The 19,666-nt window shown below is 46.6% G+C and overlaps 1 protein-coding gene across 1 annotated transcript in view; it reads left to right on the forward strand.

The window, feature by feature from the left end:
* The window catches only part of RS1 (retinoschisin 1), a gene marked incomplete at its 5' end in the record, with an annotated part of 101,479 nt that extends 86,189 nt beyond the window's left edge, over positions 1 to 15,290 (forward strand). The window contains 2 exons of the mRNA XM_058186238.1: positions 11,840 to 12,035; positions 14,483 to 15,290. Coding sequence (XP_058042221.1) covers positions 11,840 to 12,035; positions 14,483 to 14,635 — 349 coding nt within the window. The remainder of the gene's footprint in view (positions 1 to 11,839; positions 12,036 to 14,482) is intronic.
* Positions 15,291 to 19,666: the final 4,376 nt, after the last annotated feature.

Below are 19,666 nucleotides of genomic sequence, written 5' to 3' on the forward strand. Positions count from 1 at the left end.
CTATAGTTGTATGCCCATACTGGGTCACCTACTGACATTTCCCTGGTTTTTTCTTTGCTACCCTTGTACCCATCTGGGGTGTATGTTGGGTTTAATCGGTCTAACGGGCACCTGAGTTTTCTACCCGTCAATAGCTCTGATGGGCTATGGCCCGTTGTCACACAGGGGGTTCTATGTTGGACTGCCAAGAAGGTATCAATTTTGGTTTGCCAATCGCCTGGACTTATTCTAGATAGCGCTTCCTTGGCGCTCCGAACGAAACGTTCTGCAAGTCCGTTCGTCGCCGGGTGGAAAGGCGCCGAGAGGACATGTCGGATGCCCTCTTCCGCTAAGTACCCCTCAAACTGGGTTGCTGTGAATTGTGGGCCGTTGTCGGAGACTAGGGTGTCTGGTAGGCCGTGTGTTATGAATAGATGCCTCAGGACTGTGATAACTGCTTCGGCCGTTGTAGTTTTCATAATTATGATTTCTAACCATTTTGAGTAGGCATCTACTACAATTAAAAAGGTCTGCCCATGGAACGGCCCGGCAAAATCTATGTGAATCCTGGACCATGGGTCCTGGGGTTTCTCCCACTCTCTAATTGGGGCCGTAGGGGGTAGTGGCCTTGACTCTTGGCAGGATTGGCATTTCCCTACCCTGTCGCTAATGTCGTTATCCATTAGGGGCCACCACACATAGCTCCTCGCTAAACTCTTCATCCTCACAATCCCCGGGTGGCCCACATGCAACAATTCCAACACATTTCCGCGTAACTTTTCCGGAATAACCACCCTATCCCCCCATAACAGACACTCCCCTTGAACCGACAGTTCCGATCGTTTTTTCACAAAGTCTTTGAAACGCTCGCCTGGCACAGCGGGCCATCCCCTTTGTACCCAACCGATTACAGTCCGTATGATAATATCCCTGTAAGATGCCCTAGCCACTTCCTTAGATGTGACTGGGCCAGAGTCCAAAGAGTCAATTAGTAAGACGGGTGTCCCCGGGGTCGGGTCTTCGATAGTCTCTGGTAAAGGGCATCTACTAAGAGCGTCCGCATGCCCTAAGTCTTTTCCTGGGCGATGGAGCAATTTGTAAGAGTATGCTGCTAGGAAAATTGTCCATCGGGTCAGCCTGGGTGACAGTGCGATGGGTGTTGGGCGGTCGTCCACTAGGAGTCCCAATAGGGGTCTATGGTCCGTGACTATCTCGAAATCTCACCCAAATAAGTATTCGTGGAATTTCTTAACCCCGGAGACTATGGCCAATGCCTCTCTGTCTAGTTGGCTGTAGTTCCTTTCTGCTGAGGACATTGTTCGGGAGTAATACGCTATAGGGGCTTCTGTTCCGTTCGGTAACCTATGGCTGAGCACAGCCCCCACCCCATATGGTGATGCATCGCAAACTAGTACTAGGGGCAACGTGCCATTGTACTGTCGTATCCCACTCCTCCACTGACGGCCGGGTCAGGGAAATCCGAATCAGGCGTGTCTCTGCAGCTCTACCAAAGTCCTAGCAAAGTCCTCAGGGCAGGCAGGAGACCAGAAAGTGACTTCAGCAAGATATGTTTAGACTTTGCCTGACTCAGAGGATGCCAGAAAGCAGATCCTTTATATAGGCCATGGGGTGTGGCTCCATGACTCAGCACTTATCCAGGCCTGCCCCTCCCTTCCTTCTGTTGCCTCCACCTATCAAGTCTTCTGACGCGAGGGTCACTCCAGTCGGCAGCTGTTGGCAATTGACCTCCCTCAGGCTCACATGCTGTGGAGGAGGGGGAGGGGTCTAGTTGCTCCATTTGCCTGGGCATTGAGCCAGAGCTGGGGGCTGGAGATATTTCCTCCTCTTCAGCCTGTCTGGGCATGGAGCCAGGGCTGGGGCGGGGAGGCATACTAGACCATTCCTCCGTGTTCGGAAGCAGATAAGAAGGCCCCGGCTGTGGTGAGATTGGGCAAGACACAACACTATCCCTCACCGCAGAGCCCTTCCCCCGTGGCTGACGATCGGGATGCGGTCGGGCCGGGTTCTGCTCGTGGAAGGCCCGCACCAGGTCCGGGGCATGGACGTCGGAGGCGTCGACCCAGGTGAACTCGGTCCCTTACCCTTGCCACGCAACCAAGTATTTCAAGCGCCCCTTTAGCCAGCGGGAGTCACGTATGCTGTGCACCTCGTACTCCTCTGCCCCGTCCTCGTTGACAGCGCCGGGCGGCACCGGGCGCCAGAGGGGAGACGGCGGGGCCTCAGGGACCAGCAAGGACCGGTGGAATATGGGATGGATCCGCATGGAATGCGGCAGGGTCAGCCGGTAGGCCACCGGATTGATGACCGCCTCGACGGGGAACGGACCAATGAACCGGTGGTCCAGTTTCTTCGCCGGCCGGTCGGACGGAAGATGCTTTGTGGAGAGCCACACGCAGTCTCTGACCACCAGTGGGGGTGTTGCCCGTCGGGAACGATTGGTGACCCGCTTGTAGTCCTCCTTCGCCCGATTCAGCTGCCGACGCACCATCTGCTGGACCGCGTGCAACTCAGAGATAAAGGACTGTGTCTCGGGAACCGGGGAGTCCGGGAGCGCCAGAGGGAAGAGCCGCAGATGATACCCCAAGTTGGCCAGGAACGGGGTGGTCTGGGTGGAGGTGTGTTGGGAGTTGTTGAAGGCGAACTCCGCCAGGGACAGGTAATCAGCCCAGTTGTCCTGCTGTTGGTTCACGAAGCACCGGAGGTACTGCTCCAGGACGCCGATGACCTTCTCCGTCCCGCCGTCAGTCTCCGGATGATGTGCCGACGACAGGCACACCTGCACCTCCAATGCGGCCATCAAGCTCTTCAAAAAGCGAGCTGTGAACTGCGCCCCACGGTCCGACACCACCCTGTCCGGCAGACCGTGGAGGCGGAAGACGTGCTGCAAGAAGAGACGGGCTGTCTTGGTGGCAGTGGGCAGCCCGCGGCACGGGATGAAGTGTGCCATCTTGGTGAGCATGTCCACCATCACCAGCACCGTGGTGAACCCCGAGGACGGCGGCAGGTCCGTCAGGAAGTCCATGGAAATCACCCCCCAGGGTCTGTCAGGAGTCGGCAAGGGCTGGAGGAGACCGGGAGGGGCCCCCGTGGCGGCCTTGGCTTGCCGGCACGGCACGCAGGATGTCACGTAGGCATGGACGTCATGCCGCACCCGGGGCCACCAGAAGGTCCGCGTCACCAGGTTGAGAGTCTTGAAAAACCTGAAATGGCCCGCGGCAGGGTTGTCGTGGCACTGGGCCAGGACAAGGGACCGGAGCGGTCCCGTGGGCACATACAACCACCCCCGGAACTTGAGTACGTCATCTTCCAATGTCCACGGAGATATGGGGCCCGCCTCCGCTCGCCGCTGCTTAGACCAGGCGTCTTGGCGCTGCGCCTCTCGCACCCGGGCCCGTAAGTCCACCGGTTCCCGGGCGGCGGCCAAGGCTTCCGCCGAGAGTACTGTCCGTGGAGGAAGAGGGTCTTGGGTGGTCAGGTACTCCGGCTTACGGGACAGGGCGTCCGCCCTCCAGTTGTGGCCGCTGGGGATATAGGTTACGCGGAAGTTGAACCGGGCAAAGAACAGCGACCACCGGATCTGCCGCTGGTTCAACTTCCGAGTCATGGTGAGATGTTCGAGGTTCCGATGGTCCGTTCAGACCTCCACCTGATGCCGGGCCCCCTCCAGGTGGTGCCGCCACGCCTCGAACGCGGCCTTGATAGCCAGCAACTCCTTTTCCCAGATGGTATAGTTGCGCTCGGAAGGGTTGAGCTTGCACGAGTAGTACACGCAGGGAAAAAGAGTGCCGCCATCTGCCGGGGCCTGTAGCAGCACCGCTCCGAGGGCGACGTTGGAGGCGTCCGTCTCCATCACGAAAGGTCGGTGCGGGTCGGGATGTCGCAGGATGGGCTCCGTGACAAAAGCCTTTTTGAGAGCTGTGAAGGCTTCCTCCTGCAGGGGACCCCACTGGAACGGGACCTTCTTCTGGAGGAGCTGGGTGAGCGGAGCCGTCAGCGTGGCGAAGCCCGGGATGAAGGTCCGATAGTAATTGGCAAAGCCCAGCAGCCGCTGGAAATCCTTCACCCGACGCGGGGCTTCCCAGCTGCTCAGGGCCTCCACCTTGCGCAGGTCCATGGCGATCCCCTCGGGTGAGAGGATGTGCCCGAGGAACTCGATGGACGTCTGGAGGAAAAAGCACTTCTCCAGCTTGGCGTAGAGCTGGTGCTCCCGCAGGCGCTGCAGGACCAGGCAGAGGTGCTGGAGGTGACTTTCCCTGGACCAGGAGTAGACCAGGATGTCGTACAGGTAGATCACCACGAACTGATCCAACATGTCCCGGAACACATCGTTCATAAAATGTTGGAAGACGGCAGGGGCGTTGGTCAGCCCGAACGGCATGACCATGTACTTGTAGTGTCCGTACCGGGTGGCGAATGCCGTCTTCCACTTGTCCCCTTCACGCATCCGCACCAGGTTGTAGGCCCCCCGAAGATCGAGCTTGGTAAAGATGGAGGCCTCCCGCAGCCGGTCCATCAGCTCTGGGATGAGCGGCAGGGGGTAGCGATTCCGCACCGTGATGGCGTTCAGCTGGCGGTAGTCGCAACACAAGCGCAAATCCCCCGTTTTCTTTTCCTCGAAGAGGACCGGGGCCGACAGAGGTGACTTGGAAGGCCGGATGAACCCTCGGGCCAGATTTTTGTCCAGAAAGTCCCTGAGGGCGGCCAACTCGGGCTCGGACATGGAATACAGGCATCCCGTTGGCAGCGGGGCGCCGGGCTGCAGGTCCACGGGGCAGTCGTAGGGCCGGTGCAGGGGCAAGCGGTCCGCCTCCTTTTCGCTGAAGACGTCAGCGAAGTCCTGCAGCTCAGGGGGCACGGCGACGGCCGGGGTGAAAACGTCCTGGCCGGCGCAGGTGTGGCGGATGTGAGCGACACACTGCAGGCTGGGAAACAAGATGGCGTTCCGCGACCAGGCCACCTGAGGGTCATGAGTCCGCAGCCAGGCCAGTCCGAGGATCACCGGGAAGTGGAGGTCCGCCGTCACGTAGAAGCGAATCGCCTCCTCGTGGTCCCCGATGGCGAGGCGCAAGGGCTGCGTGGCGAAGTTAATGGGTCCGGCCACCAGCTCCCTCCCGTCGATGGTTTCGACGCTCATCGGAGGGTCCACCGGTACCAAGGGGACCCCAAAATGGTCCACGAAGGCCCGGTCCATAAAGTTCATGGTGGCCCCCGAATCCACCAGCGCGTGCGCCGGGATCCCCTCCAGCCGGTCACCCACCCACACCCGGGTGTCCAAAATCAGGTGCCGAGGGGGCCCGAGGTCCACGTCGGCCATGTCTGGCGGGGGCTTGATCCATTTCCGGCCTAAGCTTTCCCCAAGGCTGGGCCTGCCCCGTTTCCCGACTGGCCAGGCTGGGATTCGAGGACGGGTGCACGTGCTCCGCCGCGCTTCCTGGGTCATGCGGCGGTGAAATGGCCGGGCTCCCCACAGTACAAACACAGCCCCCCTTGGCGCCTCTGGCTCCACTTCTGGGCCGTCAGGCGAGGCCTGGCCGCTCCTAACTCCATGGGCTCCTCAGCGGCGGCCACGAAGCGTGGGGCGGCATGGGACGGGGGCGGCACGGGTCGAGGGAGTGCAACGGTCTTTGACGGTTGCTGGCGGTGACAGGACGGGCGTTGCTGGAGACGGGTGTCGAGGCGCAGGCAGAGGGGCACCAGGTCAACGAGGGTCCGTGGCGCCTCCACCCTAGCCAGCTCGTCCTGGAGCTCTTCCGAAAGGCCCCTCTTGAACGCGTCCGCCACTGCCGTGTCGTTCCAGTCCGAATCGTGGCACAGCAACCGGAATTCAGCAATGTACTCCCGGAGGGGGCGGGGCCCTTATTGAATCTCTCCTAGGTGCCAAGCGGCCGTCTGGGCCCGCACGGGGTCCTCATACCTTAAGCGCAGTTGCCCCCAGAACCCCTGGTAGTCCGCCAGCAAGGGGCTGTCCCTGAGCACCAAAGGCGTGGCCCACTGAGCAGCCTGGCCAGACAACAGGTTCATCACGAAGGCCACCCTGGCCCGGTCATCTGGAAAGTCCCCCGGCCGCATTGCCATGTAGGTCTGGCACTGGGCCATGAAGGCCGGAAACATCTCCATCCGTCCTGAGAACTTCTCCGGCACCGGTACCGGGCTGTGGCGCTGAGGAGGAGGAGGAGGAGGAGGAGGTTGGACTGCTGGGGCATTCCCAGCAGCCAGTTGAGCAGTCAGCTGGGCGACTTGCTGTTGCAGTTGCTGGTTATCTGCTTGTAGCTGCTGCACAATCAGCGCCAGCTGTTGCTGATCCATCTTGTCGTGTCCCACTCCTCCGCTGACGGCCGGGTCAGGGAAATCCGAATCAGGCGTGCCTCTGCAGCTCTGCCAAAGTCCTAGCAAAGTCCTCAGGGCAGGCAGGAGACCAGAAAGTGACTTCAGCAAGATATGTTTAGACTTTGCCTGACTCAGAGGATGCCAGAAAGCAGATCCTTTATATAGGCCATGGGGTGTGGCTCCATGACTCAGCACTTATCCAGGCCTGCCCCTCCCTTCCTTCTGTTGCCTCCGCCTATCAAGTCTTCTGATGTGAGGGTCACTCCAGTCGGCAGCTGTTGGCAATTGACCTCCCTCAGGCTCACATGCTGTGGAGGAGGGGGAGGGGTCTAGTTGCTCCGTTTGCCTGGGCATGGAGCCAGAGCTGGGAGCTGGAGATATTTCCTCCTCTTCAGCCTGTCTGGGCATGGAGCCAGGGCTGGGGCCGGGAGGCATACTAGACCATTCCTCCGTGTTCGGAAGCAGATAAGAAGGCCCCGGCTGTGGTGAGATTGGGCGAGACACAACATGTACTGGATGAGGAGGCTATCGCTGGACAAGAAGTTTTTTACCCCCTCAAATGCCCTAGCCTCAACCCTGCCCCAGGCCCAAGTAGCTTTTTTCGCTAGTAATTTATGTAGCGGTTCGGCTACTGTTGCCTTATTCCTTAAGAATACTGCATAGAAGTTAACAAGCCCTAAGAATGCCTGTAATTCCGTTTTAATTTTTGGAGCTGGAGCCTTTCTAATGGCTCATACTTTGCTCTCAGTGGGGTGGATCCCTTCCCTATCTATTCGGTATCCCAGGAACTCTACAGATTCTACCCCTATTTGGCATTTGTTGAGCTTAACCTTAAGGCCAGCAGACCTGAAAATGCCCAATACTTTCCTCAGTTTTACCCCTAACTCGTCTAAGTTCTCTGCTGATACCAATACATCGTCAAAATATGGGACCACCCCGGGTAGACCCTGTAACAGCCGTTCCATTAGGTTTTGGAATAACCCTGGAGCCACACTGACTCCAAACTGGAGTCGAGTGCATTTGAAAGCGCCTCGATGTGTGACAATTGTCTGTGCCTCGACTGTGCTGTTATCTACGGGTAGTTGTTGGTAGGCTTGAGCCAAATCGAGTTTGGCGAAAACCTGTCCTTGTCCTAACGAGTGCAGCAAATGTTGCACTACTGGGACGGGGTATGCGCTCTTCTGCAATGCTTTGTTAAGCATTGCCTTGTAATCAGCGCAAATTCGGACTGATCCATCCGGTTTGACTGGGGTCACTATGGGTGTCTCCCATTTGGCATGGTCGACGGGGACTAGCATCCCCTGGCTTACTAGTTTGTCTAACTCCCTGTCAATTTTGGGCTTTAGGGCGAATGGGACCCTCCTGGCCTTTAACCTAATGGGGGCAACTTGTGGGTCTAGGTTGAACGAAATAGGGGTCCCCACGTACTTGCCCAGGCAATCCTCGAAGACGTCCTCGAACTCCTTCAGCAGTTCATCTTTAAGGTTGACTTCGTTTCTGTAGACCCCAGTCACTCCCATGCCCAAGGCCCGGAACCAGTCCAGCCCTAGCAGACTCGGTAGAGCTCCGTCTAAGACGGTGATAGGCAGGGTCTTCTTGAACTGTCCGTACTTTACTCTGACAGACGTGACTCCTCGAACAGGGATCCGATTTCCTTGATAGTCTTGCACTCTCAGTTTCTGGGTTGGTAGTTGGCATTTTGCGATGTCTGGCAGGTCCCTCGCGATGGTGTCCCAAGACATAATTGTGATTGATGAGCTGGTGTCCACCTCCATTTTGCACGGCACTCCTTCAATGTATGTTTTGGTAAAAATCTTTTTTTCTAGTCGTGTCGATGCGTGGCCCACTCTCACAGTGGTTTGATTCAGCTTCGCGCCCTTTTTGAAAGGACCAATCCCGGGCCGCTTCGCTGCTCCGGTGCCCTGATTGGTCGGTTTGAATTTTTGGCGGGAAGGTTGGGGGGCTCGACAGGCCTGAGCTATATGTCCTTTCTTTTCACACCGTCGACAAACCGCGTCTTTGAACCGGCAGTTTTGTCATTGGTGTTGGCCCCCGCAACTCACGCATTCGTCCCGGTCACCTCTCTCCAGCCTCCCTGTTCTGTTTCCCTTCCCCCAATACTCCCAGCAAAGAGTCCGTCCTTTTATTTACATAGATACATGTCCTGGCCACGTCTACCCACGGGCCTGCCAAGTTTCTGGAGATAACGAGGAAATTATAGATAAGGCCAGAATTACTCACGAATAGATTCTTCCCTCCATGAATTAGCTCGCGCCAAATTCATTGCTTTGTCCAAGACAAAAAACCAGGAAGTCCCGCCTCCTATTTATAGTCTCTGCAGATGTCACTGCATGACAATTATGACTTGGCTTTGTCCCAACTCTTCCGCTGCTGCGCACGCCGATCAAGCCTTCGTAATCTTGCGTCCCTCCAAAACTGTTCTTGGGGCGTTGCCAAATCAGAAGAAGGCCCGGGAGAATCAGGCCTTGCCGGCCCCTCCCTTTGAGTGGGTGCCAGGGAGGGAGAGGGCTCAAGAGAAGCAGGGCTTGCCAGGTCTTCTCCCTCATTTTCTGAATCATCCGAGTCCAGGAGTCTGGGTCCAGGAACCTGGGTCACAACACTCCCGGTGTGGAAAACCTCTTCCTCTTCCTCACCTTCCGATTTGGCCTGGACTTCCTCGCTGTGGACCGGTGTTGTTTTCGCTCCGGCACCCTGCGCGTTCAGCTTTTGCAAGGTCTCCGCCGCTTTGGTGGACATTTCGTGAGCCCTGGCCTCGTCCAAGGCTATGGCCAGAGTCAGGTTGCTTTTGGACAGCAACCGCCTCTGTAGTCGGATGTCCCTGACCCCACAAATGAGTTGTTCGAGTAAGGAGTCCTCCAAATCTCTGTACTCACAGTGGTTTGCGGCTTTCCTTAGCGCGGCCATGTACACGCTTATCGATTCGCCCTCTCGCTGTACCCGTTGCCTCAACTCGAACCGTTGGACGAATTTTGAGGGTACCGGTGCGTAGTGTGCTCATAGTGTTGTTTGTAGTGTTTGCCATGGTACCGATTGTACCGGCGTTGGTTCCGACAGTGACTCTGCGGTATCGAAAACCTCTGGTCCGCAGTGGCTCAGGAAGTACGCTCGCTTCCGATTATCCGAGACGCCCTGCAGTTCGTTTGCTTCGAGGAAACACTCGAAGCAAGCCATGTACGACCCCCATTTCTCCTTGGCTGGGTCAAATGGCGCTGGCGGCGTGTAGCTTGACATCGCTAATATCCGCCCTTTGAAACTGGCTGGGTTCGCGAATTCCTTCAGCTCTTTTCCCAATCTCACTGCCTCAACATCCCACCTTCGTCGCCAATGTTAAATTTGGGCAATGAAGAGGCAGGAGACCAGTGAGTGACAACAGCTCTTTAGTTTATAGTGATCCCAGCAAGAACAACAGGCAGAAACCCCTCTTTAAATACTATTTTGGCTGAGGCTTCAACCAATCAGCAACGTGCTTTGTTCCCGCCCAAACTTCCCTCCTAAAGTTTAAATACATTACAAGAATTATATGGATTGGATGAAAGTAAAGAATATGAAGTGTTATTTTGTATGTTTATTTTATTTTGTATGCACTAATACCACTCTATAAAGCCATAATAAGACCACACCTAGAGTACTGCATCCAGTTTTGCTCACCACACTATAAAAAAAGATGTTGAGACTCTAGAAAAAGTGCAGAGGAGAGCAACCAGGATGGTTAGGGGACTGGAGAGTAAAACATATGAAAAACAGTTACAGGAACTGAGAATGGCTAGTCTATGAAGAGAAGAACCAGGGGAGACATGATAGCAGTGTTCCAATATTTGAGGAGATGCCACAGAGAGGAGGGGATCAAACTATTTTCCAAAGCACCTGAAGGCCAGACAAGGAATAATGGATGGAAATTGACCAAGGAAAGATTCAACCTAGAAATGAGGAGCAACTTTCTGACAGTGAGAACAATCAACCAATGGAACAGCTTGCCTTCAGAAGTTGAGACTTTCAAGAAAAGATTGGACTGCCATTTGTCAGAAATTGTGTAGGGTCTCCTGCTTGAGCAGGGGGTTGGACTAGATAACCTATAAGGTCCCTTTCAACTCTGTTAATCTGTTTAAATAATATCGTGATTGGCATTAGAATAGTATATTAAAACGTTGAATAATGAAAAAATGAAGGATAGTATTTTAATATAAATAGATTTGAAGAGGGAAATATGGGAAATATGAATAAAAACTAAGTATTAAAAATGGGAAAATTAGAGATTGAACAATGGTATTATTGAGTTTGTTTAATACGATTTGCAGTGGAATAATGAATACAAAAGTGAAATAATGAGTAATAAAATGATGAAAGAATATGTTTTAATACAAATAGGTGTATTAATAATGGAATCATAGATTGGAAGAATGTAAAGAATATGAATAGAATTAATTTGTATGTTTAAATAATATTGTGATTGGTATTAAAATTATATATTTAAATATTGAACAATGAAATAATGAAGGATAGTATTGTACTACAAAGGGAACGACTTTTAATATAGTGATGACATGAATAAAAGTTAGAATAAAGACAGAAATAAGAGAAAGGGGGAATATTAGTATACACATTTTTATAAAATAAGACAAGTGCAATGATAAGAGGGAGGTTTAGAAACTGAACAGCGGTAGTATTATGTAAGTTTAAACAATATCAAATAATGAAAGATTATAATTTGATATAAATGTTTATTACTACTAGAAATATATAAGCTGGATGATTGTGATAATTATGATCAATAATATTATTTTATCTCCACTGAAATGTATGGCACCCAGGTGTCACACTGTTCACGTACTGATATGTATATGTAATATAAAATTTTAAAAAATGATTAAAAAAAGACATAGAGGGCAAGGATATTCCCAAAGTTTGCTAGAAATAAATTCATCATTCAAAAAACTGCATAACACAGAGATAGGGAGCAAAATCCATCATATTGCACTCTCAAAACTGTCCTCAAAGGACATGTGTTCCAGAAGTAACTCAGTTTTCATAGCATCATGTGATGAATTTTCTCATTTACTGTTAAATATGTCCTATTTCACACAAAAAATCTGAATATGCAAGGCAGTTGAAACTTGTAGCTTCAACAGGACAACAAGTGGTCATAGGATGAAGGAAAGTAATTGTTTACATGAAATAATTGTTTCCAGGATTCAGGAGAGCTAGCATGAGGCTTCCAAACATCCAGAGATCAAACAAAATGCAATGGCTGACTCCAAGAGCTCCACCCTACCCTATTGGTTTGGAGGTGTCTTTATCAGGATCATTATCTGGATCATTGGACCTGAAATTTTTTTCTGCTTATTTTGATCCAGGTTCTGGCCATTCTGCTGGCTTCAGATTCATCTCTTGACTAATCCTCTAAAAATGAGTTGTTTATGGATGCTGAGTAAAATGTATGCCTTATAAAGATATATACTTGACCATCAATGCCTTCCTTCCATAACTCTTCTAGGTGTGCCTGGCTCTCCAAATACCAAGATACAAACCAGTGGCTGCAGATTGACTTGAAGGAAATTAAAGTTATTTCAGGAATAATTACACAGGGAAGATGTGATGCAGATGAATGGATGACAAAATATAGTGTGCAATACAGGACTGATGAGAATCTGAACTGGGTTTATTACAAGGACCAAACAGGAAACAATCGGGTCAGTATAAGATCCCTTCCTCTTTTCTGAAGAAGTCCCAATATTTGTATCTGTTCCAATAGCATATATTTCAGCTTCAAGGTGAATAAAGAATGCCATTAAATCCTTTCCATTGACTTAAATTTGAGACTATAATTACATTTTGGACAACCTACCAAATCTGGGATATAAATGTATAAAAGCAGACCTCTTTTGAACACCTTAGATTATCAGCTGAATATATTATGCCTATATTCACTCCTTTCTATCTCTTAATTTTATTAATTATTAATTATTAATTAATTAATTAATGCATTTCCATTAACCCAAATCACTTAGGGCCTTTCCCAGAGTATACTTATCTATGGTAAGAATATGGTTTTGCAGTCTCTCTCTCTCGCTCTCTCTTTTTTGCTGTGTCTTTATGTTGTTATCTTCATCTCACCCCCAACCAATACTTCAGTCAACCTTAAAGTAGTTAAGTATTTAAAGATAGTTTGCTACTTAAACAGGCAAGAAACTATGGAAGTTTTATTATGGGTACAATCTGGCATACTTCATCAACCATTTAGTCAATATTCAACCTACAACTGTTGGCCACCGTAAATTGATGCAGATATGCATTCTCCTCTCCAATCTCTGGTCATTGCCCTTCCAGGCCATTCAAATTTGATTTCCTCCTGCCCCACACTTTCCAGTCCTTCAAGAAAATGCCCATCTTGTATCTATTGAGAACTGGTTTGGAAAGAAGGACCAGCTTGACTAAAAGGTGGCAGGCGCAGAGTGGGGTGGGTGGGTAGTAGCTGCATATTGGAGAATGAAGAAATTCCCACCATACTATGCAACATGGGCTCCTTTTGAACACACATTTAGTATTCTTTCAGAAGATTATTAAATTGTGTTTAAAATAATCTAACAACAGCTGGCAGGTATTCAAAAGAAGCCTGAAAACAGGTTTAGTGCACTTCTAGAAGAGCACTTAACCTGTATTTGAAAATAGCTCAATAAAGGTTCACAGGTGCTAGGGTTGAGGCCATGTAATAATATGGAATCAAGTGAAATATTTTAGGATCCAATCTGGGTCAGTCACCAGGACCAGAGGTTTTATCTTCCTGGCTTTTGGACTCTTCAGGGAACTTCTCTCTAGCAGAGTGTGTACTTTGGGTTGTTCTGTGTGTGGTATTTACATGGTTTAAAAAGACATGGGGGAGGGGGAAAGCTAATCACCAGATTGCAAGAACACAAGTGAGTGGTCAGACAAGGAGACCTGAACTCATTGGTAGCTTCACACTGCAACGAACAAGGACATATATTCAATTTTGCAGCTTCTAAGATTGTTGGATGAGCAGATACAAAAACTGACAGGAAAGAGATTGAAGCCTGGGAAACAGGCCCCTCATCAATCAACAGGAGTGCTGATTTACCACCAGCTTATCAATTACTTAGGAGGCAAGAGCTTGGCAGCAGAAGCAAACAACAGCCGACTTAATAGCCAGCCACCAGCACCCCAATCAACATCTAAAAAGCCACATACACCATATAAATACCACACACAGAATAGCCCAAAGAACATAACACTGCTAGAGAGAAGTTCCCTGAAGATGGGCTCCAGCACAAGTCTGAAACTTCAGAAGACAAAAACTCTGGTCCCGGTGACCGACCCAGATTGGATCCTGGGACATGTATATTTGCCTTCATTTGTGAACTATTTTAAGCCAAGCACAATGTCAGTCACTTATGACCTTTATATTAGCATTTTTTAAACTCTTTAACAAGCTGTATACGGGATGAGTGAAGATAATGAGTACAGTACTAATACAGTATATAAACATATTTTAGTCAGGGAGAGTTAGGTTCTTTTCCCCAAGCAGAATTTAGTGATTGTTTCTAAGTTAGTTGCTTCTAGGCACAAACTATCAGCAAACTTACTGGGCAAGTCAACTACACAGTCATTTAAGGCAGTAAAATTGTTTCCAAATTTTTGGGTGCAAAATTAGAAGAATAGAATAGAATAGAATAGAATAGAATAGAATAGAATAGAATAGAATAGAATAGAATTCTATCTAGAATCTATCTATCTAGATTAGAATTCTAATGCCTGGGCAGGGGGTTGGACTAGAAGACCTCCAAGGTCCCTTCCACCTCTGTTGTTATTATTAGAATAGAATAGAATAGAATAGAATAGAATAGAATAGAATAGAATAGAATAGAATAGAATAGAATTTTTTATTGGCCAAGTGTGATTGGACACACAAGGAATTTGTCTTGGTGCATATGCTCTCAGTGTACATAAAAGAAAAGATATGTTCATCAAGAATTCTAAGGTACAACACTTAATGATAGTCATAGGGTACAAATAAGCAATCAGGAAACAATCAATATCAATATAAATTGTAAGGATTTATAAGAAGAATGTTAAGTCTTAAGCTCTCTTTTTTTCCCTTGCTCTTCTACTTCATTTTCTCCAGATTTTCTATGGAAATTCAGACAGATCATCATCTGTGCAGAACCTTTTGCGCCCACCCATTGTTTCTCGTTACATAAAGTTGATACCCCTTGGCTGGCATGTGCGCATTGCTATCAGGATGGAGCTGCTGGAATGCATGAATAAATGTGCTTAAACTTCAGAGTCATCTGTGAAGAAACAGTTTTTTAAAAACAAAGATCTTAATGCAACAAATAAATTCACTGACTATGAGTTCAGTGTCTATTAAAATTATACACCTTATCCAATACCTCCTGTGACTTATATTCTCTGCAGCTTCAGGAAGCTAATATAATTCTGTATTTTAATAAAATAAATCAAGATGGAATAAATTGGAACCTGTATTACATTTCTGAATCCAGGATCTTACCCCTCAGTAAAAGGAAAGCCGTATATTTCAGGTCACATAAAAAATGGCTTCTACAAATTGAAATATAGATTTCTTACAAGTTTCCAACTCAATGCTTTTGTAGGTTCTGGTAGACATTATACAATATACGTTCTTCAGAGCTTTAGTGTGCATTCTCTGAAGACATTCCCCATTATGTTACAATTTTCCAAATATAGAGGAACAAAAATGAGACTGACCAATGTAGATCATCATTCCATTCTTATATGAGGAACTGGGGTAGCATTTTATTGCTGTGCTATACTGCCAGTAGTCCTGATTTAGTGATCACAACTGGGACTGGAAACTCAATCATTATTCAAAACAGTAATTAAGTGGAACCAAAACTGCTCTTACGATTTTGCTTCAGCTTTCCTTTGCTTTACAGACTGCAAAGGTTGTAACTATGAGGATTGGCCATAAAGTTACTTTTTAATCATTTTTCCAACTGCGAATGGTTGGTAAATGAGGTACTCACTATATGAGGACTACCTGTGTAGTTTTATCTAACCTGGGAATCTTTAAATGTGTGCATTTTACAAATTCCAAACTTTCATCTTATATGGCCACTTGTTGCCCAAGGAGGAATGCTTCCCTGAAGTCCCTACAGTAAAAAAAATCATACTGTTTGGAGAATCTTATTTCTATGATTGGATAAACCAACCAAGTGAAGACCTTAACGTGTGTTAACCTTTTCCTAAAGGTTGCATTTTCCTTCTTTGAATATTTTTCTTATCAAAACAATCTGTTAAAACCAATTTTAAGAGAAAATCCAATAAATACACATACATGCACGTACGAACGCACACACATACACATTTCTGTATCTCTTCCAACCTTGAAAGTAATGCTATAGAATATGGACCTAGGCTTTCTGCAATTCTGTATTGCATATTCATTTAAGTTCAATCAGATTATAGGAAAACATTAACTATAATTTATTAGAAGCATTTTAATCTTTATACTCTGTTACACTTCCTTTCATATTTGTATTAAATTATGTATGACTAGAATGTCCTAGATTTCATAAAATATTGGTAGAAGTATGGTATTCTTCTAGTAATAAATAAATATTCTGGCTGCTAATGAGTTAGATATTATGTGAGTATCATATGAGTCACCATGTCATATAGCTAATGTCAATAATACTATATTTTTCTTTTAATTTCTTTAGTTTTTTTTAGACATTCCAATTTACAAATCTAAAATTATGCATTTAGATTTGTGTTTATGTAACAAATTCAGTGAGTGGCATTGTAAGCAAAAATTATCCTACAGGAGTTTGGTGAAATAAATGTTACATAGATATACAGAGGTATTTAAATGATTATTAATAATTATTAGTCATAATTATTGAACTCTTAAATGTAAGATCATTCAATTTAATAAAGACAAAGCTAATTTTACTGAGCAGATGTTCTTTTTTTATGTTGGATTAGCCATAAAATTACAGTAAATTTATTTTTTTATAATTTACTATAGAAGCAATGTAGATTTAAATAAAAGTAATTCTAATTCTTCTCTCCAGTTTTTATTACCTTTTCAAATAGCTATGCTTTAAATCAACAATCATGTCTCCATTGTTAACACCGTAATTAGGTTAGGATTTTTTTAAATAGACCAATTCACTGAATTTATCCTCGTTTTGAACCTAGAGGTGTATGTGCCTTTGCTGCTCAGCTGAGTTCCATGTCCATATTGATAGCATAGAAAGTTACAATGAGGACCACCCTGACCATTCATTGTGACCGAATGCTTTTAATTATCTTAACTGCTTTTAATTATCTTAACTGAACAGAAGTGATTTCTTGCAATAGATGGTTTATGGTTTAGTAGGGTTTCACTAAACCAACTTTCTAGAACAGTGATGGCTAACCTTTTCCGAACTGAGTGCCCAAAATACAATGCGCACATGGCCCACCTGTATGTGCCTTGCCCTGTGCATGCACACGCGACACCCCTGCACATACCCCACCTGTGCCCCTGTGGGGGCACGTGAGCCATCGCCCCAGTTCAGCTCTGTCATGCATGCGCGCACACCTCCCACCAGCCAGCTGGTCGTTGGGTCTCTGCCATGCATGTACAACCCCCCCCCCCGGATGCATCCCACCCCCCACGCATGCACGGCAGAAACCCAATGACCAGCTGGCTGGTGGGAGGCATGCATGCATGTACGATGGAGCTGAACTGAGGTGATAGCTCGCGTGCCCAGAGAGAGGGCACTGTGTGCCACCTGTGGCACATGTGCCTTAGGTTCACCATCACAATTCTAGAATATAGGCAATCCTCAATTTACAATGGCAATTGAGACCAGAATTTCTGTTGCTAAGAGATACAGTTATAAAGCAAGAGTGTTTAAGAGGGAAGGGAATTCCAAAGACCAATCATAAATACCATTCAGTGCATTACAGTTTCAAATGTTGCTAAACAAAAAGTTATGAGGACTACCTTTACCTAATGAAGGGTGCTTATTTTTATATAGTTCCTTGTGTGACATTAATGTCATAGCTGCCAGTCATAGCAGCAGCAGCACAGAGCAAACATTTCCCTTATAACCACAAGAAAAATTCCCACTGAAATTACTTGAATTATTTTTTAAAATAAAATAAAAGGGTTAAGCCTGTCATTAGGAAGTTGACATGATTTTGGGCAAGGAGCAGAGGACAGAGATTGAGATCAAAGCTGTGGCCATCCTCTCTATATTTATCTGGTTTTCCCACTAATTTTTGCTCATCTGCCTCAGTGGTACTTTTCTCACCCTCTTTTTCCAACCAAAAATACCTGGCTCAGATTGAGATTTGTAAATTAAAAAATAAAGAAGGGTGGGAAATTAGTTGGAGCAACTAGACAGTGAATAAGAAGGCAAGGGATACGATTTGGAGCACCACCCATGCCAACATTTATTGGATCTCATAGTCACTGTGGTAAGTTTTAGAAAAATAATTCAGAACCATAGTTTTAAGATAGCAGATAAATTATACTATTGCTTTTATTATACAGTTTATTGTAGTTTTGGAAATTCATGCTGATGTTCTGCAAATCATCTAAAGGTCTATCAGAAAATCCAAATCTGGCTTTTGGTCTATTCTTACGATGCTTGATACGTAAGTGTTAAATCTTTTGCTATACCCAGAGATGACAACATTCAGCACTGACATCCTTCACAGGTTTCCAACACTACCACCAGCCTGGATATTTTGAGTTGCATACTGAACATCAGTAAAAGCCTGAAATTCAATAAGTATTTTGGAATTAATGGATCCCATAATGGACCTCAATTATTGAGATGACAGACTCAATAGTTTCTCTGTAGAACTGTATCAGAAGCTCCTTGGGCAGTTTGAGCTTTCTGAGTTGGTGCAGAAAGAACAGTCTTTGTTGTCCTTTTTTGATGACATTTTTGATGTTAGGTGTCCATTTTAGGTCTTGAGATATGGTAGAACCTAGAAATGTGAAGGTCTCTACTCTTGATACTGTGTTGCCTAGTATTGTAAGAGGTGGAAATATGGAAGGATTTCTCCTAAAGTCCACCACCATTTCTACTGTTTTGAGTGTGTTCCAGATTGTTCTGATCACACCACGAGGCTAGTTGTTCAACCTCCTGTCTGTATGTGGATTCATCATTGTCTCGAATGAGACCAATCACTGTTGTCTCATCTGCAAACTTCAGTAGTTTAACAGATGGATCGTTAAGAGATGCAGTCATTGGTATACAGAGAGAAATGGGGAGAGCACACACCTTGGGGGGGGGCTGTGCTAATTGTACAGGTGTCTGATGTGATTCTGTTTAGCTTCACCTGCTGCTTCCTGTTTGTTAGGAAGCTTATAATCTACTTACAAGTGTGTTCTGGTACCGCTAGCTGGTTTAGCTTAGTTAGAAGAATGTCTGGAATGATGGTGTTAAATGCTGAACTAAAGTCTACAAAGAGGACCCTTGCATAGGTCTTTGGAGATTCAAGATGTTGAAAGTTCTAGTGCAGAGCCATATTAACAGCATCATCTGTTGATCTGTTTGCTCAGTATGCAAATTGCAAGGGGTCTAACAGCAGATCTGTGATGATTTTCAAGTGGGATAGCACTAGCCTTTCAAAGGTTTTCATGACTATAGAGGTTAGAGCAACTGGTCTGTAGTCATTTAATCATATTCAAATTCAACCTTTATGATATTTCACAGGTATTTAAATAGACTGCAATTTCTAGTCAAGGAGATTTGGCCAGCTCGGGAAATGATTTTTGAAAAATCTATTTTTAGCTATAATCTGAAATATAAGTAAGAGAGAAGATCATTACTGTACAGTAGTAACAAAAACTCTCCATTCTTAAATACATATATCCAAAAAAGCTGCTAGTGTTACAGCCTTAAAATCAGGAGCCTTAATTATGTTATGTAGGTAAGAAGTCGTGTTTTATTAAGCTGGGTCAAGAATGAAAGATATGATTTTATTTTGTATGAATACATGAACATTCGAGAAAAGAACAACACTGGAAAAGAAGAAGCATAATATGTTGTCACCAAATTTTCAATAGTATTAACAAAAATGATGTTTTCTGGCACAAACACTGTTGATTTCGTGTTAAGGATAATTTTTTATCTCTCTTCTGTTAAATATTGCCTTTTTTCCTTTGTTATACAGTATAGAGGTAAAATGCAATCCTATGTGTACTTTAGTGAGGAATCTGATCCAGAAATTTTACCCTTTGGGGGCAGACTATCACATAGAAATGTATATTCTAACAAAGTGTGTGTGTGTGTCTGTCTGTACACACAATCTTTCTACT

Source organism: Ahaetulla prasina, chromosome 5, assembly GCF_028640845.1.
Source record: "Ahaetulla prasina isolate Xishuangbanna chromosome 5, ASM2864084v1, whole genome shotgun sequence".
NCBI lineage: Eukaryota > Metazoa > Chordata > Lepidosauria > Squamata > Colubridae > Ahaetulla > Ahaetulla prasina.